Source organism: Chanodichthys erythropterus, chromosome 14, assembly GCF_024489055.1.
Source record: "Chanodichthys erythropterus isolate Z2021 chromosome 14, ASM2448905v1, whole genome shotgun sequence".
Classification (NCBI taxonomy): Eukaryota; Metazoa; Chordata; class Actinopteri; order Cypriniformes; family Xenocyprididae; genus Chanodichthys; species Chanodichthys erythropterus.
The window spans coordinates 18,762,882-18,785,510 of NC_090234.1; the positions used below are offsets into that span (position 1 = coordinate 18,762,882).

At 37.9% G+C, this 22,629-nt stretch overlaps 1 protein-coding gene across 7 annotated transcripts; it reads right to left on the reverse strand.

The window, feature by feature from the left end:
• Positions 1–890: 890 nt before the first annotated feature.
• Positions 891–20,948, reverse strand: LOC137036347 (ankyrin repeat and SOCS box protein 1-like). 7 transcript variants are annotated; one of them, XM_067410470.1, is made up of 9 exons: positions 20,809–20,948; positions 19,774–19,915; positions 18,281–18,583; positions 17,200–17,582; positions 14,464–15,910; positions 14,220–14,283; positions 13,443–13,633; positions 12,519–12,580; positions 891–1,414 (listed from the first exon to the last, which is right to left on the reverse strand). In XM_067410470.1, exons 1-5 carry the CDS (start codon positions 20,849–20,851, stop codon positions 15,780–15,782), a joined length of 1,002 nt encoding a protein of 333 aa, XP_067266571.1. In that variant the 5' UTR covers positions 20,852–20,948; the 3' UTR covers positions 891–1,414; positions 12,519–12,580; positions 13,443–13,633; positions 14,220–14,283; positions 14,464–15,779. The 7 variants fall into 7 exon arrangements, with proteins under 7 accessions (XP_067266571.1, XP_067266575.1, XP_067266572.1 ...); XM_067410474.1 differs by having other exon boundaries at positions 13,443–14,803; positions 15,684–15,910; XM_067410471.1 differs by lacking the exon at positions 14,220–14,283.
• Positions 20,949–22,629: the final 1,681 nt, after the last annotated feature.

Consider the following 22,629-nt stretch of genomic DNA (forward strand, 5'->3'; position numbering starts at 1 on the left):
AAAACATGAAAAAATAAATATAAAATAAATGAATAAATTGTATCTTTTTTCTTCTCCACCAGTGTTAAAGTTTTTGATATTGAGATACTATTATAGTTTTTATTTTTATATTTTCCATTTTCATTTGAGTTAGTTTAGAATTTTGTTGTGTTTTTGTCATTTTCAAAAAGGACATCAACAAGTTAAATTAAAGGATTAGTTCACTTTGAAATGAAAATCATCCCAAGATTTACTCACCCTCAAGCCATCCTAGGTGTATATGACTTTCTTCTTTATGATGAACACAATCTGAGTTATATTAATAAATATCCTGATGCATCTGAGCTTTATCATTATGAAGAAAGTGTAAAACTATTGTAGTTCAAAATGCTTACACTACGACCTACACTTTACCTATGCAACTAACAGATAAAGTGTAACTGACAGTTTACACTGTCTTCGTAATTGAATATGGAAGGCGGTTTGGCAGAAGCCAGATATTTGACTTCATAACTTGTTAAATATGGATATTTTTCTTACACAAACGCATCACTTCACTTCAGAAGGCCTTTATTAACCCCCGGAGCCGTGTGGAGTACACGTTTATGATGGATGGATGCACTTTCTTCACCTTTATACTTGTTGGTCCCGTTCACTGCCATTATAAAGCTTGAATGCATCAGGATATTTATTAATATAACTCCGGTTGTGTTCATCTGAAAGAAGAAATTCATATACACCTAAGATGGCTTGAGGGTGAGTAAAGCTTGGGCTAATTTTCATTTGAAAGTGAACTAATCCTTTAAGTTAAATCATTTCACTGTCAATTTAATGACCAAGTTAAATTTCAAGCTACAAAAGTTTTGTTTCAGTTGACTATAATTATGGAGGACCATTGGAATACTGTTTAGATGTATAAAACTAAAAAGAAACAAACTGTCAACAGAATGAAAGTGTTTTGTGATTAATCTATGATGTTCGACCAATCCATTTAGATCAGAATGAAACCATGATAATATAAAATTCTGTAAATTTAAAAAAAAATTTTTTTCCGGCAGCGCCTTGGAGAGCCCATTTTGTAACCCCTGGAACACAGTACCTCAGAGCAGTGTGCTCTTTTGAGTTAATGTTGTTCTGTCCACTGAATGACTCTCCACTCTCATTATACCCCATAAAACAGTTCTGCAAATACACATAAAGTCAAGCTTGAGTGGATACAACTTTATAAAATGTGTGCATGATGTGTGCCGTTTGGACTTGCTCCTGATCATCAGCTTGATTTAGTGATGAACGAAAAGTCAGATGCTGTTTCGCCACGTCAAGGGACGTCCATCGTGCGAATGAGATCACAGGCCTGGGGAGCACGCAAAGTCCAGGCCAGTGACCAGCTGTTTCTCTAGTTCCTGAAGATCTGTCCTTCACTTCCTGCTGCAGCCTGTAATGCAATGAGCAGACGGTACACAGCTTTAGAAAGGCTGGGTTAAAAACAAGCAAACAAATACATCCAATATTACATCCTCTTGAGGGGTAATCAGAGGAAGTCCTGTCTATCAATTCACATTTGCTGCACACTGCTGACATCTTCCTGATACTTAGGCCATCAGTCACCCTGAAAGACTTTCAATAAGAAATTCATGGTCTGAATTATTCAATAGTCGGAATTACTTTTGAGAAAGTAAGAACTATTTTCAGTAGTGTCAGGCACATTTTTTTTTTTTTTAACTGCAATAGACAAGAGATTACTTTTTTATTCTTATTTAAAGTCCCCCTGTGATGAAAATCAAGTTTGTTCATATGTCTGTCTGGTGTTTTAATATGCTTTAAGACAAACCGTGTGCAAATTCATTAGTAAACACCATTGCTGAGTATTTTCTCTTTAAAACTGCAGTTTATCAAAATCTCTGGTGTTTCTGACGTCACAAACTACCTTGTAACCAATCACATCAATGTGCCGGCGGGCTCTAGGGTATCATTAACTGACCGCACAAGGGAGTCTCAAAAGAAAGTTATCCAGGTATATTTTTCTGTTGATACAAAAAATCATGTAGATTTCGCAATATGGCGGGTGTATGATGCATATTATGATGTTATGATGAACTATATGCCTTTCTCCACTGATGTTCTGAGTTGTTCAAAGCGTTTCTAAGGATATGATTGTTAGAAGACAGCTGTCTGACTCGTGAATGTGAACATGGTTTGTGTAACATTAGCAACACATTATTAGCTGTTTGATAATGTAGTCAAGCAAAAGGCTAATCACATTAATTACCGTTATGTGTCCGACGTAGTAAAAAGCGATACCATTGTGCAGCATTTACAGTAAGTTGACCGAGTGGATCTTGTCTGAGCTTGTGCGAGTGAGTGGAGGCGGGGCTAATTATCATATTCATAGATCCGTGTATATTAAATGAGGCAAGTGGGTAGAGTAAGCTATTTTAAGGCATTAAGTTTTTTTTTTTTTTTCACATGAAAGTAATGTTTAAATATGTAATTTTGGTGATTCAGGAAGAGTTTTAAGGAATAAAATTACTGACTACAGGGGGACTTTATTAGTAATAAAATATCAAATCCTGACCTAAAATTATGTATTATATTTGTTTGGTCATTAAACTAAACTAAAATACTTTATTGAATTACTTTAATTTACCTATATAATAAATATAAATAATTGCATTTCCACTTCAATCATTTAGCAGGTGCTTTTATCCAAAGCGACTTAAATAAAGAGAATAGAAGCAATCAATATATACATAAAATAATAATATTAATTATATTTATTAGGCCTATATGGTAGGTAAATTTTATATTATATATATATATATATATATATATATATATATATATATACACTCTTAACTATTTTTTTTTTAAATATATAAAAGAAATACATGTGTAATATAATATGTATATTATACACATACACATATATAAACCAAACTAATTATGAAAAAAACTTTTAAAAATAATATACAAAATATAATAAATAATAAAAAATATATTTATTCAAATTTTAATAATATAATTAAAATGATGGCGGTTAGATGACAGATTTTTCAGTTTCAGTTAAGTAAATGATATGCAGAAGGCAGAACTCATGCTGAACTGGCAAAAAAAAAATAACTTATTGCAATATGAAAAACAAAAAATAGTTTTTGGAAGTTGCATTCAAAATCCACTTTGACATTTGAATTGGCATGACTCCACTGAATGTAAATGAGTTAGAGGTCATTTCTAGGCCATCTTAACACCTGACAGCTTTTTTTGCTGAAGGTTCAGGGAGTTTATGCACATTGCCAATAAAATATGGGCCAGAAGATGACAAACAAAATGAGCTCAGTACACTGAGGATGCTGCCATCTTGATGAGTAAATTACAGAGGATGTGGATACTAACGAGCGTATGAGTTTTTGACGAGAGGGAGGCGTGTATCAGGGATGAAACACTGGAGGTTTGGAGCAACCGAGTCATAAAAAAGTGGTTGTTTGTGTCTCCATGTACAAATGCCTAGGGCATACAGAGAGATACACATCCACAACCAATCAGGGTGAGTCGGCTCTTCATTAATCATACGTTACGGAGTTTCCCTCGCCACTTAGGCCTCTTATAAAGAGCCAAGCATACAACACGAGATGATGCTGAATGAAAGTCAAAAGTCTGCTGTGATTTTAAGGGTACATTTACAGTCCTGTGTTTAACTTGAGGAAAGCATGTGCCTCAATGAAGCCAACCCAAAGCTTCGGTTGAGGACTGAATGAGCCCATTTCTACAGGAAGCATTCATGTCGAATGGGCTTGGAACACAGGGTCTGTCTCAGAGGAGAGTCATTGTGAAGGATGACATCTGAGATTATAAATCAACAAGCCTCGCCGTGACTTCAGAAACTGTCTAAAACCACAAGAGCAATATACTTCATGATGGAATTCACCAAGGACCGGATTCTCACTCCACTGTCACGCAATGCTGACAAGATCCAGTGAGAGATTGCAAGCTTTCTTAACACACCTCAGAGTACCCAGCAATCACTGCTCCAAATAAACATTCCATGTGGAAATTCATGCAACTATCGCAGGCTCTGCACTTCGTATTTTAGCACAACCACTCAAGATAAATATACCCTGTTTCAAAACAAGAATGTCAGGTATCTCTTGACTAAACTGGATGCAGTTAGCCAAAAAAATGAACATTGCAGTAATGTTTGGGTGTCAGGCAAAGGTAACATCAAGCACGCACCTGTCTCTCTTACTTAAGCAGACAGGAAATGCATGTTTCTGACAGGAAGCTAAAGGGGCAAAGGCAGTCATGGACCTTTAGAGATCAAGCTGAGGTAAACGAGCATAGCTAACCGGGCCTCCGCTCTGCTCGGGGAGTATCAGGTTCTGCCACATGGGTCAGCCAAGTCGAGCTGTGTGTACCTTCCTATTCATGAGCTGACTCTTCACATTTAAAGCCTCGTCACGGCCATCGTTCCAATCCACCTGAGCTTCCTTACAGGCTCCTGGGTCTCACGACGCAGCCATTTCCATCTTTGCAAACAGCGCTAGGCAAGTGATTTCTTTTGACCACTTTTGTTAAATCGTAAACAGCAATGCAAAAGAAATAATGTTTTTGTGAATCTGAATTTGCAATCTTTTGCCTCTTTGTCGCCATCTCTGTTTGAAACCTGCAATTGCAGTTATTTGGGTTGTGCATCAGCACGGCTCCTCAGCGCGGATGAATCTAATCTAATTGATCTTGTGCAAAAGAGTGGTGAAGGAATGATGCATTTTTTAATAGGCCAAATCCCAGAAACATTTACATTTACATTTAGTCATTTAGCAGACGCTTTTATCCAAAGCGACTTACAAATGAGAGTAGTAGAATCAATTAAATCAACATGAGAACAACAGTGTGTAAGTGCTGAGTGAAGTCACAGTTATGTCAGTAAAGTGCTCATAGCGAATTTTTTTTTTTTTTTTATTTATTTATTTATTTTTTTTTAAATAAATAAATACACAGATAGGAGAAGAATATTAGTCAAGGTAAGTGCTACTACTACTGGGTCAAGTGCTGACGAAAAAGATACGTCTTTAGCATTTTTTTGAAAATGGCTAGAGACTCGGCTGCTCGGATAGAGCGTGGTAGGTCATTCCACCAGCCAGGAACAGTCCCGGAGAAGGTCCGTGAGAGTGATTTTGTGCCCCTATGTGATGGCACCACAAGGCGCCGTTCACTTGCAGAACGCAGGTTTCTGGAGGGCGCGTAAGTCTGAAGTAGTGAGTTAAGGTATAGCGGTGCAGAGCCAGCTGTCGTTCTGTAAGCAAACATCAGAGCCTTGAATTGGATGCGAGCAGCTACTGGCAGCCAGTGCAGACTGATGAAGAGAGGAGTGACGTGCGCTCTCTTCGGTTCGCTGAAGACCAGTCTTGCTGCAGCATTCTGGATCAGTTGTAGAGGCTTGATAGTGCATGCTGGAAGGCCAGCCAAGAGAGCATTACAGTAGTCCAGTCTGGATAGAACAAGAGCTTGGACAAGAATTTGTGTGGAATGTTCAGATAGGAAGGGTCTAATCTTCCTGATGTTGTACAAGGCAAATCTGCAGGACCGGGTCGTTGCTGCAACATGATCTGTGAAGGTTAGACCAGCATCCATCACCACTCCAAGGTTTCTGGCTGTCCTGGAAGGAGTGATGGTTGAAGACCCAAGTTGAACTGAAAGGTTGTGATGAAGTGTTGGGTTTGCACCGATCACAAGCAGTTCCGTTTTTGCAAGGTTGAGTTGGAGGTGGTGGTCCTTCATCCAGGCAGAAATGGCTGTCAGGCAGGCTGCGATACGACCAGCAACCGTCGGATCATCTGGTTGGAATGAGAGGTAGAGTTGTGTGTCATCAGCATAACAGTGATGGGAGAAACCATGATCCTGAATGACCGATCCTAGTGATGACGTGTAGATGGAGAAGAGAAGTGGACCAAGCACAGAGCCCTGAGGTACCCCAGTAGCAAGATGATGTGACTTGGACACCTCACCTCTCCAAGATACCCTGAAGGACCTACCTGAGAGGTAAGACTCGAACCACTGGAGCGCGGTTCCCGTGATGCCCTTCGACATGAGTGTAGACAGGAGGATCTGGTGGTTCACTGTGTCAAAGGCAGCAGACAGGTCCAGCAAGATGAGTACTGATGATTTTGAAGATGCTCGTGCCAGTCTCAGGGCTTCAGTGACTGAGAGCAGGGCAGTCTCAGTAGAGTGGCCACTCTTGAAACCAGACTGGTGGTTGTCAAGGAGGTTGTTCTGTGAGAGATAAGTAGACAGTTGGTTGAATACAACTCTCTCAAGTGTCTTAGCAATGAAAGGAAGAAGGGATACTGGTCTGTAGTTTTCTAAAAGAGCTGGATTCAGAGTGGGTTTCTTAAGCAGTGGGGTAATCCTAGCCTGCTTAAAAGCTGTGGGAAATGTTCCAGTGTGAAGGGAGGAATTGATAATGTGAGTGAGTGCAGGTAGAATTGAGGAGGAGATGGCCTGAAGAAGAGGAGTGGGGATAGGGTCTAGCGGACAGGTAGTAGGGTGATTGGAAAGAATGAGTTTGGAAACATCTGCCTCAGAAAGCATGGAGAAGGAGGGGAGAATTTGTGTGTTTTCAATTAAGATGAAACAAGTTGCATTTTAGCACTTCCGGTTGTATCATCCTAAGCCCTATTTGGACAGTAACTGTTTCTCACATGGACATTTGTACAAATAAATTTGCATGGCACCTCAGTGATATAACTCATGCATTCAGATCACTAATCTATATAAATGACATTTACACTGATCAGGCATAACATTATGACCACCTTCCTAATATTGTGTTGGTCACCCTTTTGCTGCCAAAAACAGCCCTGACCCGTCAAGGCATGGACTCCACTAGACCCCTGAAGGTGTGCTGTGGTATCTGACACCAATATGTTAGCAGCAGATCCTTTAAGTCCTGTAAGCTGCGAGGTGTGACCTCCATGGATCGGACTTGTTTGTTCAGCACATCCCACAGATGCTCGATTGGATTGAGATCTGGGGAATTTAGAGACCAAGTCAACACCTCAAACTTGTTGTTGTGCTCCTCAAACCATTCCTGAACCATTTTTGCTTTATGGCAGGGCGCATTATCCTGCTGAAAGAGGCCAGAGCTACCAGGGAATACCATTTCCATGAAAGACTGTTCATGGTCTGCAACAATGCTTAGGTAGGTGGTTCGTGTCAAAGTAACATCCACATGGATGGCAGGACCCAAGGTTTCCCAGCAGAACATTGCCCAAAGCATCACACTTCCTCCGCCAGCTTGCCTTCTTCCCATAGTGCATCCTGGTGCCATATGTTCCCCAGGTAAGCGACGCACACACAGCCGGCCATCCACGTGGTGTAAAAGAAAACGTGATTCATCAGACCAGGCCACCTTTTTCCATTGCTCTGTGGTCCAGTTCTGATGCTCACTGTTGGTGCTTTCGGCGGTGGACAGGGGTCAGCATGGGCACCCTGACTGGTCTGCAGCTATGCAACCCCATACAAACTCCGATACATTGTGTATTCTGACACCTTTCTATCAGAACCAGCATTAACTTCTTGAGCAATTTGAGCTACAGTAGCTCATCTGTTGGATCGGACAACACAGGCCAGTCTTCGCTCCCCACGTGCATCAATGAGCCTTTTCCGCCCACAACCCTGTCGCCGGTTCACCACTGTTCCTTCCTTGGAGCACTTTTGATAAATACTGACCACTGCAGACCAGGAACACCCCACAAGAGCTTCAGTTTTGGAGATGTTCTGACTCAGTCATCTATAGCCATCACAATTTGGCCCTTGTCAAACTCGCTCAAATTCTTACGCTTGCCCATTTTTCCTGCTTCTAACACATCAACGTTGAGGACAAATTGTTCACTTGCTGCCTAATATATCCCACCAACTAGCAGGTGCCGTGATGAAGAGATAATCAGTATTATTCACTTCACCTGTCAGTGCTCTTATGCCTGATCAGTGTATATAAATCAGTTATTCAGATGGCCTTTTATTCATGGTGGAGGAGCTAGTTTAGTGATCCTACAAACCCGGGAACGCGCAACTCACGTGTTCGTATGATTGTCTGCTGTAAATAAAATTCCCTAGGCCTGTGCCTGGAATACAAAAAAAAAAAAATTAATCTAATAACAGGAAAATTATATCCTAACTTATTATATGATTATTTAAATCTCCCATTTAAAAATAGATAGACATGCTATAATTGAAATTGTTTTCTTGCATTTTATCTCAGAATGATGGATGTCATTTTAAAAATACTGAAATATGGAAATAAGGCTGCTTGGTTTATACTTTTAATGTAAAATTGTATTGCTGTAATGGCCCATTTCAAATGTTTACTCTCCTTTGCTGAGGTGGAGCAGTGATGAAATATTGTTCTTGTAAATACTTCCCAGCATTTGTAATAAAAAGTGTAGCCTACATATACAAAATGCATGCTGCAAATTACAGTGAAGAGCAGCAGTTAACATACAGTGTTCCTCAGAAAGAATTTTAAAAGGATTTAAACATATGAATTTTGAATCGATCTCCTCTTGTAAACTCATAGATGTGGATTTGGACGGCCTTGGCATTTGTCAAAAAACAGAAGGTAATTCAACCGCAGGGATTTTTACGCGGGTGGTGGGAGAAAAACTGACATTCTGGAATCGGACTGCAATAAAATTACTGACTAGCCCCTGTAAATGTTGAAAATACCTTACGTCCCTATGAGAAACAATTACCGTCCAGACAGGGCTCTTAAGTCAGTGTGTTTTTTTGAATGGGTTTTTGGTTAAATGCATGGAATAAGGTCTGTGGTTAACACAAGCTCAAGACATTTTCACATTTTTATTCTAAGATATAAAATACATCAGTAATAACCTCTTGTGTGTTTGTTTTTTAAAGCATTTACTTAAAAAAAAAAAAAAAAAAGTCATGAAAAATGCATTTACTAACAAGTGTCTAAATGGGAATACAGAGGACATTAAATGTCATCACCTACTCATCTACCCACAAGTCCACTTTTACAACCTTCTTGTGTTTAGAATCACACTCTTGCAAACTATTCCAACTCAAACATTCAGGGAAAATGTTTTCAAATGAAGAGTAAAGAGAAGCTTAGTGATGGTTTTGTTGAAGTAATGTGATCGTTGTGTAGTTCATTTATAGCCTACGTTTATCTTTTGACTTGTGGTGATTGTGTTCGGGCTTAATAATTCGTAAAAGCCGTGTTTATTTGTGAAGATTATCATGAAGAACAAAATATGCAATAATCGTATTGGGGTTTTGTTGAGGCATCCAGGGTGATGCTAATTTCCAGGTTAAGTCAAAGTCCACTGTTGGAAATGAAGGTGGCTGAAGTGTTTGTGCAGTATAACTTTATTCAAAACAATGTGAGATTGAGTTGAACATCCCTCGACACTGAAGAAGAAACGTGAGAGGCTTTAGTGGGAAGGAACAAAGACAGCCAAAATCATCCTCCACCAGGACTGATCTTCTAAACATCTCTTTTCCTCCTTATTGGAGATCTGGGAAGCTCGTCTGTGCCGTCTTATCAGGGGAGGAAATGGTTGATTTGATGTGGCGCTGGGCCGTGGGCTTGGATCCTTTCCCACCCTCTGTCAGAAGGGTCATACTAGGAGGAAGTGCCGAGGGAATCGCTGCAGGGCCTCCATCCAAATGAGACACCCCATATCCTCCTTCTACGCTGTTCACGGTTCCACTTCAGGGTCACTTGATCCGAATCGCAGAAAGCGACACTCCTTTCAGAGTCTGCGAATGTGCTCAGAGTTACGTAATAGCATGATTCAGAAGTCTAAAGGCATGTGGTGGATTTGGATTTGGTGGTAGGGGGTTTCGTGACACATGATGATGCAATCCGGTGACTCTACCCGTTGCTTGCTGTGAACGGCATGCATGGCGTTCTCAGGCCTTTGAGAGGGCCGCTTTCCTCTCCATTCTGTGCCTGCAGGTTTAAAGTCTGGGATTCCAGTCTGCAGGAAAACACATTTTACTGCATTCCCATAGTGGTCGAGGAATTGTTATTTTCCTCTTCTTTTCCAGGGTTCCTGCTGATGTTGTTGTCTGATGGCGGTTTGTCAGCCCAGTGACAATTCCTGCTTAATTTCAAGAGGAAGCCCGAATGCCCTCAAACATGTCTGCTGATAGCTTTGTTCCTTGGCCAAGAGCAAACTGTTCAGCTCAGCTGTGGAGCAACTCCCCAGAGCCAAAGCTTCACAGAAGCAATTAACCATGGGTAGTTTGGCTTAATGAATACTATCAATTACAAAGGCTCTGTACTTAAAGAGCTGGAAAAACTCTGGGACTGTGCGGTATTTCACATGAGGGAAACGTAAAACATTCTGCGAGATTATTTTTAGCAGTTTTGTGTTGCTTAAGATTAATGTTTAGTAATAAAACAACAATCTGCAGCTAATGTGCATGATCTCTAAATCGACCTAGGTTAATGAACACAAACCCAGTGCTAAAAGGCTGTTGACCTACAATACGAGTTGGCGAATGCTCTTGCTAGGCCTCAAAGATGTTATTTGTTTGTTTAGTTTGCTTTTTGATTAGTTTCAGATCTGAACACTTTCAGGAGGCAGGAGCTGAGAGTCTGGAACATTCATTTGCGATTCTATCTTCCGCAGCAATTCACCACTGCCGGTGCTGCTGGAAAAAAGTCAAATTAAGTGGCATTAAGCAATTTTGGTTTCCTAATTAAAACAGATTTATTGGTAAATTTTCTCCATTCAATATTTCCTGTCTTAAACCAAGCCACAGATTAAAGCGTCGCCTTCCTTTACTGTCAACAGCAGAGTCGTGCTCTGAGATTTGACACACAAACGGCCGTTTGAGAGGAGAACTGCACCGGAAATACTATTGTAATTGATTTTGCATGTGTATGACACAGAGATGAAAAATTACAAATATTTATTTAATCGCTACCCTTCCTGTTATATTGACCTGACACAAAACAATCAAAAATACTGTTGTACTTGGACTGCATATCAACAGTGTTTAATTTCTTGAATTCAAGCTTTTTTTACTTTTTTCTTTTTTTCTGGCAGGAACAGCACAGCGTTAATAATACCCAATCTAAATCACATGCAAACTGGAAAATATTTTTTTTTTTTTTATGTGAAACATCATGCAAGATGAGGAGGGGGGAACTAAAGAGCTAGTCAAAGGTATGAGATCACTGTTCCAAAAAATGTGCTGCAATTAAAGAGAGAAAATAAAATAAGAGCACAAGTGCAAATTACTCTGATAGAAGGTGAGATACGAGATTAAAATGAACTAAACAATATGCAGCTGTTACTCAATTTCAACAAAAAGAGGAAAAAAAAGTCATTTTATACCGACACAAGCACATATGCACTTTTATAAGCCTATATAAAATCTTAAGATGCAGTTAATTGCATTTCTGTTAAAGCCAAAATTAAATGCATGAGGAAATTGTCTGTTTTGTTGGAAAGTTAAGATTCTTTTTTTTTTCCTAATACATTTATAAGACAAGAATGCAATTAGTGGCATCATAAAACAACTGATAAACTACAACTTCAGCTGATCGGTTTATATAAAACAATTCAAAATAACAGAAGGAAACTAAATGAAACTTTGCTTTATCTTTCAGCATTAGTCAAAATATCAGACTGAATCAGAATCCCTGTTCTGGGTATCTGAATGCTGCTAATGTACAAAACTCAGAAACAGACAAATCAAAAATGTAAATGTTTGTTATAGTGACCCTGGACCACAAAACCAGTCATAAGGGTCAATTTTTTGAAACTGAGATTTATACATCACCTGAAATCTGAATAAATAATCTTTGATTTGATGTACGATTTGTTAGGATGGTACAATATTTGGCCAAGATACAATCAAAAAAATCTAAATATTGAGAAAATCACCCTTAAAGTTGTCCAAATGAAGTCCTTAGCAATGCATATCCATTCACAAAAATAAATCTTTGAGATATTTACGGTAGGAAATTTATATCTTCATGGAACATGATCTTTACTTAATATCCTAATGATTTTTGTCATAAAAGAAAAATAATTTTGACCCATAAAATGTATTGTTGACTACAAATATACCCGTGTGACTTGTGACTGGTTTTGTGGTCCAGGGTCACAAATCAGCAAAGGAACCAAAATACTCTGATGACCCCTAAAATGCCAAAATATATGATTAAATACAAGCGTGCGTACATATATGCATACATATATAAATAATGCCCAAGAGAAAATGTTTGTTATAAATTATTTTGGCCTCTGTGGAGAGAAAGAAGTCATGACATGGTGAGGCTTCACATGAAGATAGTGCCATCTAGAGCTCTGAGTCAATATACACCCATTAAACTGAAAGTACTACAGCTAGAGCAGAGATCATGTCTAAGACAAAGTTAAAGAAAGTACTTGACTGAATAAATAAAGGGTCTTGATTTAACATCACAATAAACCATGTTACTACACAGATTCATTAGATATTACTTTTTGTGTGTGTGTCAAAGTGATACCACTTGATCAAACCTGAATTCTGTAAAGATGGAGGGGTTCGACTGTTGGAGGACACGCCAATCCCAGAATGCACTCTAAAGGATACCAAGAGATAAAGCTGAAAATGAAATATGCTGCAAACTTTTTTTTATTTAGATACATGACAACTTACAGTTGGATAGAACATTACATGGAGCAATCATGCTTCTTTGCTATGAGTGTCCACCTTATTTTTAACGTAAGAGCGGGCTTCCAGCGTCAGCCGCTTCCAATGTTTTTAGCTGTACATCTTACCATATTATTTATTGTATTGTCATAATTATAAACCCTGGTTTGTAGTGCAAATGGTTTTACCATTTAAAGCATTTTGTTATTTTTCTAGTTGCATATCTATAGTAGCCAATGAACTGTAAGGCTGCATCCGAAATCACATACTTCCCTACTAGTAGTACATCCCTAATACACTGCAAAAAATGCTGTTCTTACTTAGAATTTTTGTCTTGTTTCCAGTCCAAATATCTAAAAATTCTTAGATCAAGCAGCATTTTCTTGACAAGTAATTTTTTTTTGTTTTTCTTTTGTTTTTAGGAAAAATAAGTCAAAATTAAGTGAGTCTTTCCTTAAAACAAGCAAAATAATCTGCCAATGGGGTAAGCAAAATAATCTTAATCCAAACTGAAAACAAGAATATATATCTTATTTTTGGTTTGAAATAAGATTATTTTGCTTGTTTTAAGGAAAAACTCACTCAATTTTGACTTATTTTTCCTGAAAACAAGAAAATATTTTTTACTTGTCAAGAAAATGCTTCTTGATTCAAGAACTTTAAGATATTTTGACTAGAAACAAGACAAAAACTCTAAGTAAGAACAGCATTTTTTGCAGTGTAGTAGGCGAAAAACAGTATGTGACGAAAGAAGTATGTCTGAATTCACAGATTTCGGTGTTTCTGAATACTCAAATTGATGCTTCCTCGTTTCCTCGCTCCTCCATCCTCTAGCTCGTGACCCGGAAACCGAATGAACTCAGCCATCATGAAGGGCATCTCAATTCTCTAACTGCAGTGCGAGGAGGCAAGGAAACTTCCTGAGGGGTCATGAGCGAGGACACACAGGTGTATTCTTCCCTCGCATCCTAAGGGGGTGGAGCTAAGATGCAAGGAAAAGAAACAAGGATGCACAAATATGAAATGAGAAGCACCCCCTAAGCCTCGCACATTCACAGACAATATTTTACTCCCGCATTGCAAAAGGCGGATTAAGGTTACTGGTTGCTGGGATGCAGTTTGGACATAAGTACAGAGCACCTAGGGACATATGACATAAGAGTAACAATAATAATTCAATGCTTTTGCGATCTGACACACAAATGAGAGGAGAACTGCACCAGAAATACTATTGTAATTGATTTTGCATGTGTATGACACAGAAATGAAAAATTACCAATATTTATTTAATCACTACCCTGTTATATTGACCTGACACAAAACGAGCAAAAATACTGTTTTACTTGGACTGTATATCAATAGTGTTTAATTTCTTTGAATTCATTTTCTTTTTTTCTGGCAAGAACAGCACAGCTTTAATTATTACCCAAAGTCTAAATGAATCTGTCTTTTCCTGACAATGCTTCCTGCTCCAGTTCAAATCTAAGAGGTTTTATTGAACATCCCACCCCTCTGACTTGGGAAATGGCCAATGACAGATGAGAATTTTGGGATGACTCAGGACCTACCAATCTGGACATGCATCCTGCTCTAAGAGTTTTGGGGTTTCTAAGTGGCCTCTTTCCAGTTCCGCTGTTGAAAATGATCGGAAAAAGATGACAGTCACTCAAGATCTGCTGCTGACATATTGACATTAAACATAGGGAGCTTTGATCAAGTGTTTGATGGCAGCATAACAGCAAAAATTCACAGAGGGGAGATTATTACAGGGTACCCACGAATGAGAGTGCACTTACTAGTGTGTGAACCCACCTTTCCCCCATTGGGCAGACAGAGATAGAGGGACTAGTTCTCTACGAGTCCACTGGTGATTCAGTGGCAGAGTCCAGCCTTTCCCAGGCTTTGCTTTCCAGTTTGTGGTTTTCAGCAAGATGTGGTTTTAGTGTCACAGCACACTAAAGTTATAGTCTGACAAGGAAAAAAGCCAGTTGTACCCAGAGAGTGATCCTGATGGATGAAGCCTGGGAAATCAGCGATATGGTGGAAAACCTCAGTGGAATCGGTGCACATCAGAGGCCATTATATGATGGTGAGATATGATAGTTGAATATGATATCTTCTAAGATCCCTGAGAAACTTGTTGGCAGGGCCTCTGTGAAGACAGGATCCATCTTACAGGAAGTATAAATCACTTCCTGTACTAAAAGATAATTATGTTTTTCAATCATGAGATTTAGCAATGATTTACATGCTGAGAGTGAAGAACAATAATGACCCCTTGGGGTACAAAAAAACAAAACAAACAAACAAACATACAGCCAGCTAAATACAAACATGAAAAAACAAAAAAACAAACAAAGCTCTGTACTAACTAAAAGTACAGATATCACATCAAAAAGTTGTATTTTAATGGAAATGAAAGTCCTTTTTTCTGTGTGCTTCCTACATGATGCACCACTCTGCTCTTTTCGCAAGAGCTGAAACACACATTTTAATCAGGGTAATGAGTAATGAGACAATCAGAATTAATCGAGTAAAAAAATAAAGAGGAAGCTACTTTAATAAAGTACAGAACTGCTTCACACTACTGTAAATGCAAAACATACAGAAACTATGTAAGGCAATTATATTCACATATAAGTGATATAAAAACATCAAAAAGCATCAATATGATAGTTCTAACAATCATTACTTTAATGCTGTAACAACTGTTGGCAAGCTGATATAACAATCTAAAATAAAGACTTATATCAAGACTTATATGATTTTCTCTCATCAGTGGTGTTCACTCAATATTGTCCTTCATTAAAGTAATAAGCCACAAAAGGTATTGTGTTACAGTGATTTTACTACAGGTAAGAGGTGTTCTTTGTCAAAGTGCAAAGCTGAGTATCTAAAACTCTCTTAAAATGGCAGCAACAGCATGTTTATTAACTATTTATGCATTATACTCACAATAAGAGTGTAGTATTCTCAGCTCCATTACTCACCACAGATTTTCCCCAATAACCAACACAGAAAAATGGCATTACCTTGGAAGTCATTGGTTTCCATGTAAGTAATGCCGAGGAGCAAGTGGCCATTTACACCCTTGAGTTAATCGACCATCTCCATGGAGAAGCAAAACATCAATCCTTGTGAAACATAAATCTTTTGATGGTTTCTGGCAGCTCAAGGGAAGAGATACATGACAGACGCTCCTTGCCCATGATCTTCCGGATTGTAATGCGGCAGAGGTGCATCAATCTCCTCGGGTTTCCTGTGTTAGAAAGCACAGGTAATGGCAGAGCTCAATGCACTGTAGATGTAAAACTATAACATGATTTCTTCTCTCATCAAGGAGAAAAAACATTTATGAAAGTTCTAGCCTTAAATAAAACAATCAAGCAAAAACGTCAGTCTGCCGCTCCTCCTAATTTTGAATCAATGTTTCACTTTCACCGTGTAATAACATTTTGTTATAAAACATATCTTCAACAAAATGCTTATGCAATAAAGTACAAATCACAATAGACAAATTAAGGCCTTTTCTTTTGTGGAGTAACGTTTTGATGTAACAGAATTCATCACATTGCTAATAACTCACTGATGTTTGAGCTGTTGTTTTTCCCTACAAAATTATGGACGATGTCATTAAGGAAGTGGTTGTTGTTAAAGGATTTGACAAAAGATTAACAGGATGAAAAGTGATGCTGAAGGGATTAGTTCACTTTCAAATGAAAATTACCCCAAGCTTTACTCACCCTCAAGCCGTCCTAGCTGTATATGACTTTCTTCTTTCTGATGAACACAATCTGAGATATTTTAATAAATATCCTGATGCATCTGAGCTTTACAATGGCAGTGAACGGGACCAACGAGTATGAAACTAAAGATAGTGCATCCATTCATCATAAATGTACTCCACACGGCTCCAAGGGGTTAATAAAGGCCTTCTGACACAAAGCGATGCTTTTGTGTAAAAAAAAAACAAAAGATATTTAACCAGATATAAAGTAAAATATCTAGCCCAGACCGCCTTCTGTATTCAACATACGAAGAAAGCGTAATGCCTCTTGCTGTTCAAAAAGCTTACGCTACATCCTACGCCTTCCGTATTTAACTTATGGAAAAACTGATGCGACGCCAGTTCCGTTTTAATAATAATTAACAATAACAACATTTTTGTTGAATTAAAAAATAAAAATAATGAATGTCTGGAATATTCTTTAATAAACTACCAGTTTTTCCATGTTAGAAGTGCATATCATATGACAAACATCCAATCAAACCTAGGTAGTGAATATATTAAACATTTAAAATGTCCAATAATCTGTCAGACTGTGATGAATAAAAAATTAACTTTCCATATTTAAAAATTGTGAATTTGTTGGTCTTCCTTTTTTTTGCTAAAAAAACTTTCCTTATCCTGAAACCATTTATTTCCAGGTTTTATTAGAAAAAATACCATATTTTTGGACTGCACTGTATAAAAATGAGCACTTAACAAAAATGCACTGCATAATAGGAATGACCCATCAAGAACATGACATCTAAAACACAACTTACTTTTGGCCTCCTGGTAGATTCGAAGGGCTTCAGCATTGACCTTTAAGCGAACCATGGTTTCAGGATCGAGCTCGTCCCAGGGGACTAGATATGGGTCAGCACCATGGTCCAGCAGTAAGCGAACAAAGGCTGGTTCGCATCCGAGTTTCAGAACGGCATCCAGCATACAGGAAGCCCGGCCCCTGACCAGTGCTTCCCTGCTCACGGGGCCATTGTAGTTGTAGTTCGGGTTGGCCCCGGCATTCAGAAGAATCCGGAAGCAGGGGAAGTGGTGGTAAGCAGCGCTAATGAACAGCGGACAGACTGACAGATTTGCCAAAGTGTGCGTGCCGAACATAGCCCTTTGTTCCAGCCGGTGGTCAATATCAACATCAGCATTAAACCTGTGTGTATTACAGGACACATACAGACTAATGAACTTTATCATAGCTCACACTCAAATAAGTCATTCAGTCAGAACTGAACTCCCAATAAAGCTGTTCTCATTTACATACTTGTTCTGTTTCTGTTGTCAGACAGCAGAACGAGTATGAAATAGTGACAGAAACGTGGCCCATTAAGACTATATGCAGACTATATGACCCGTATGCAGTCATATTCCAAGCTGCTGCTCTGTATCGCCGAGATCCTTATTTATAATCACGACGTCGTCTGACAAAATCTCTGTTAAAATTTCTGGTAAATTTACAGAAACTTTCCATGGGAAGTTAAGCTGGGGAATTTTGGAAATATTCCAAGTTGAAAACAATGGGAATTTATGAAAATTAAAGGAAATTATTGGAAAATTGGGTCATTTATACAAACTGTATAGCCTTAATGGCTCTGCAGTAAGTAATGTGCTGTGTACATGCGATTGAGGAATCCACAGCATAGAAATTCAACTGAATTTGCATTAAATTCATGTTTTTTTTTTTCCCAATTACTTTTAAGTTCCCTGTTACAGGCTAACCTGCAATTTTGCAAATTTATTCCCATTAAATCCCATTGAAAGTTTCCTACTTTGAGAATTCCCAGAATTTTGCAATCCTATTTGCAAGATATATCATTTGCAAGATATATCATATATCACAAGCAATCCCACCTGATCAGCTCTCGTAGGATGTCCACTCGGCCCACTTGTGCAGCATGGTATAAAGGTGTGCTTCGGTGATGAATGCTGCCATTCGGATCAGCACCGGCTTTCAGAAGGATCTTCACACAGTCCAGGTGTCCATTAACCACAGCCATGAACATAGCAGTCTGACCCTTTACATCTACCAGGTCCACTTTAGCTCCCTGAGAGATCAGGAACTCCACGCATTTGCTGTGACCCATCATGGCAGCAATACGCAGGGGTGTGCAAGGCAGCAAACCACATGACCAAATCAACTTCTCGTTGATTTGCCTAGGAAAGAATTCAATGTTACACATTTCAGCTAACACAATCTTATATTCTGTGTTCGCATAATTAAGCGACACAAATAACCATTTGAACTGGACAAGAACATCTACATTTAAGCATTTAGCAGACACTTTAATCCAAAGTGATGATTTGTGAGCAGTTTTGCCAACTAGCGTCAATGGAAAGCAGCCAACGCCTGCTCCAAAAGTCGTTAAATGTTGTTAGATGATGACGTGCTAATTAACATATTCAGGTGATCTAATACATCATCACTTTGTATTTGCATTCTGCTAATGTCAGCATTTTACATTTGTTTCCTTCTCTCTTACTCTCTGTGCTCACATTCAGTATATTAATACAGTCAAATAAAGCCCAATAAAGTTTCCATTTACATATTTTTCTGTTTCTGCTGTCAGACAATGGAATGAGTATGAAATAATGACAGAAATCTGGCCCATTGAGACTATATAGTATATTTAAATATAGCCAAAGTAGCTCATTGTCACAAAACAATAATAAAAGTCACTGCAACGATGAGAAAATCAGCATGTTTTTGGTGTGTGCAGTAAGTTATCTATCAATAAATATAATAAGCACATAATACATTTTAATGTCTGATTTTAAAGACAAATTTGTTTACTTTTGCATGCTACACAATTTAAGCTTGTTTCCGCCACTGAATAATAAAATAAAAGTAATTGTGACTCTCACAATTCTGACATTTTTCTTGCAATTGCAAGCTTATATCTAGCAATTCTGCCTTTTTATCTCAAAATTGTGAGATATAAACTCGTAATTGTGTGTTATAAAGTCAGAAATGCAAGATATAAAGTCAGTGCTTTTACCCTCAGAATTGGAGGTTATTACTCACAATTGCAAGATATACAGTAAACTAGGAATTGCGAGGAGAAAAAAAAGGAATAACTGCGAGATGTTAAAACTCGGAATTGTGAGAAGTCAGAAAGGTGAGATAAAAAGTTGCAATTATCTTTTAAATTTTATTTCATGGTGGAAATAAGCTTCTGTAGGTGGGCCCTAAAGCAAAGTCAATGTTGTGTAGGCGCTACATTTATTAAATAATAACATTAATTAAATAATAATCCGTTACAGGACGTAGAAGAAAAGATCTGTCGCTACTTCCATTTCGCAGTTTCATCATGTCTTGAATGAATGAATGAATGAATGTTGTTCACTGTTTGAAGATGTCTTCTTGTAGTAGGGCCCTGAGAGTGTCTAGATCTCCCAAATGGGCAGCGTTATGTAGACGCATGTCCTCAGCCTGTTCCAGAGGCCTGTTGCCAAATTGTTCCTGGAGCCATTGCTTCAGGTTACGACCTAACAGAGACCAGATCAGATCAATTAAATAATCAATAAATGATCTGTATGACAGGTGTATGTGAAGTCATTGAAAAGCTTCTTGGAAACACTATGAAGACACATGGCAGCACTTTTATAGTAAATACTATAGTGTTTTTGAATCATACTACAGTAAATTATATACAGTATACTGTCTATATTATAGTATTTATAGTATTTATAACACTTTGTTAATGAATGCTACAGCATACTGTAGTATTAATCATAGTGAACTGATAAACTGTAATAAATACTGTAGTATACTTTAGTTTTACTAAAGTAAACTGTAGTAGTGTATTGTAATAGTACCCTATAGTTGTAGAAATCTTAGTACGGTATAGGGTAATCTGTTTATATTACTATAGTTGTTATATTACCACAACAAATTAATTCAAGTACTTTACTATAGTATTTACTCTATGGACATAAATTACTGAAACTAAATTCACACATTTGTAATTGTAAGTGCCTTACATTACCTACGAAATAGCTTTCATACATAAAAATGTCTTGCATAATATCTGAATTGCGACATCAGCCACGCCTCTCGCGATATTTGCTTTATCTCAGACGAAGAATATGTATATAGAAATATATTTCAAAGCTTTTGAGTTTCCCCTGAAACTTGCGCGAGAACGCGAAAGGTCCGAAGTTGCGATTGTAAGCCACGTTCAGACTCAAATGGGTACATTTAGTTTCAGTAATATAGTGCATGAAATAAGTTTTAAATATATTTCACTTGGGTTTATAAGAGGGTTTTCAACAAATATGGCATACGCAATAGATCTGCATTGCACATAATGTCGATTTAAAAGGCTCTAAAACTTTTGTTATGTTTTGATTAAGTCATTCAGATCAGAGGTACAACATACCAGCTGTGTTTGGTAGCTCAACATTCTCACAATCAGCCATCATGTCCTGTCAGTCTAAATAATGTCTGCTTCAAGCGTCATGAACCACAATAAACGACCAAAACTACCGTGAGCGTCTGTGCTTTTTTTCTTCATGCTGTTTTTAGCAGCAGCATGGACTCATGGCTGCGTCACTGTAAGAACTTCTCTGATTGGCTGACCTGCAATTGTCTGGCTCAGGCTCATCTGGTCTTAAAGGCACGATATGTACAATGTTTGCAGAAAAATATCCAAAAACCACTAGGCCAGTGTTATATATTTTGTTCAGTTGAGTACTTATATGTGAAATGTTTCCAACTATTTGTAAATCGTGTGAAAATAGCGATTTTAACCAAGGATGAGGGACGTGTCCGGGAGTCGCCTGTCAATGGCGTCATATCTGCGTTACCCTCGGTTTCCGGTTTTAATTTGTAGAAACCATGGAAATACTAAATATGCTTTAACATGGTTTCTTCAACAAGGGAACAACTGTTTAATTCATTTTCTGTCTATAAATGTAACCATTGTTATATTCGGTTCTAAAGTCTGACGTCACGCGGCAGCGGTCCAAACGCTCTATCTCATACCACAAGAAAAACAACAAACGGTTCTAATATACACACACAATGTGGTGTAGCCTAATACTACAAAAAAATTATAATCATAACCTTTATCTCCATACCAAAATTCCAGATGGCCAGACAGTGATTCATCTTTTTTAAATTGTTAAAATATTAATGTCTGTGATGCTGTGAGCACGGAGACTGTTGTGTAGACTGTAAGTATTTAAAATGTTTAACTTTTTAAAATGTTTGATGTTTAATATGAACAAATAGCGCTCATAAACGGCCGTTGATGGCATTCTCATGTCATGCCATTTATCAACACAAGTCATCCAGCATTTATTAATATGATATTCTAAGATCGATCTAGCTTACTGTAGTGTGCAACAAGTGTCTCACCGCAGTCAAACGAATGTTACATCATTTTCAACACAGTCAAATGTATCTAATATGATAAACAGCGCTGTTACCTCATACGCTTGACCGGAAGCAGAAATGGCGACTGTGGCAAGAGCTCTGTGAGCCGTGTGTTGCATCTGTCTCTCATTAGCAATCGCTCCAGCGGCCTTGTTCAGCTCCAACATCACTTGGCTCTGCTTCATAATACAGTAACATTAATAATCTCATCCATGAATTCGATTTCTGCCTGAATCCCATCCCGATTCTTTTCCACTGACTGTGAGGTGAAGACGACATTTCCAAGAAACAAGAATCCGCACTCAAACTGAATAGGCGACCTCTAGCAATGAAAATCTACATATTGTAGCTTTAAGGTGGACTTCTACAAGTTAGGTGAAAATACCTGAGTGGTTTTATGCATAGATTACTTATCTAATGCTTCAATACAAAGTGACTTAAAATCATAATACAACAACAAAAAGCTATTTATTATGCAAGAGAGACACCAATATGCTAGCAAAGATATGTTTGTGGATTTGTACATTTCTTACCTGAGGTATTTATAATGTACTTTAATAGTGACTATGGTTGCACAACATTGTTACATGCAAGTTTGTTAATTAGCAGATAATTTTACTCCAAAGTGGTGCGATTAATCGCTTCTAACATAACATTTAGTTAATATATAATGTGTATTTTTTATTTTTTTTTTGCATTGTGGCATTTAAAATTCTTCATATGGGTCTATTATTTTCCACCAAGATGTCTCTACTGCAATATAGCCATATATTTTATATTGAGGATATTTGTAATTACCATTATTAAATATATATATTTACAT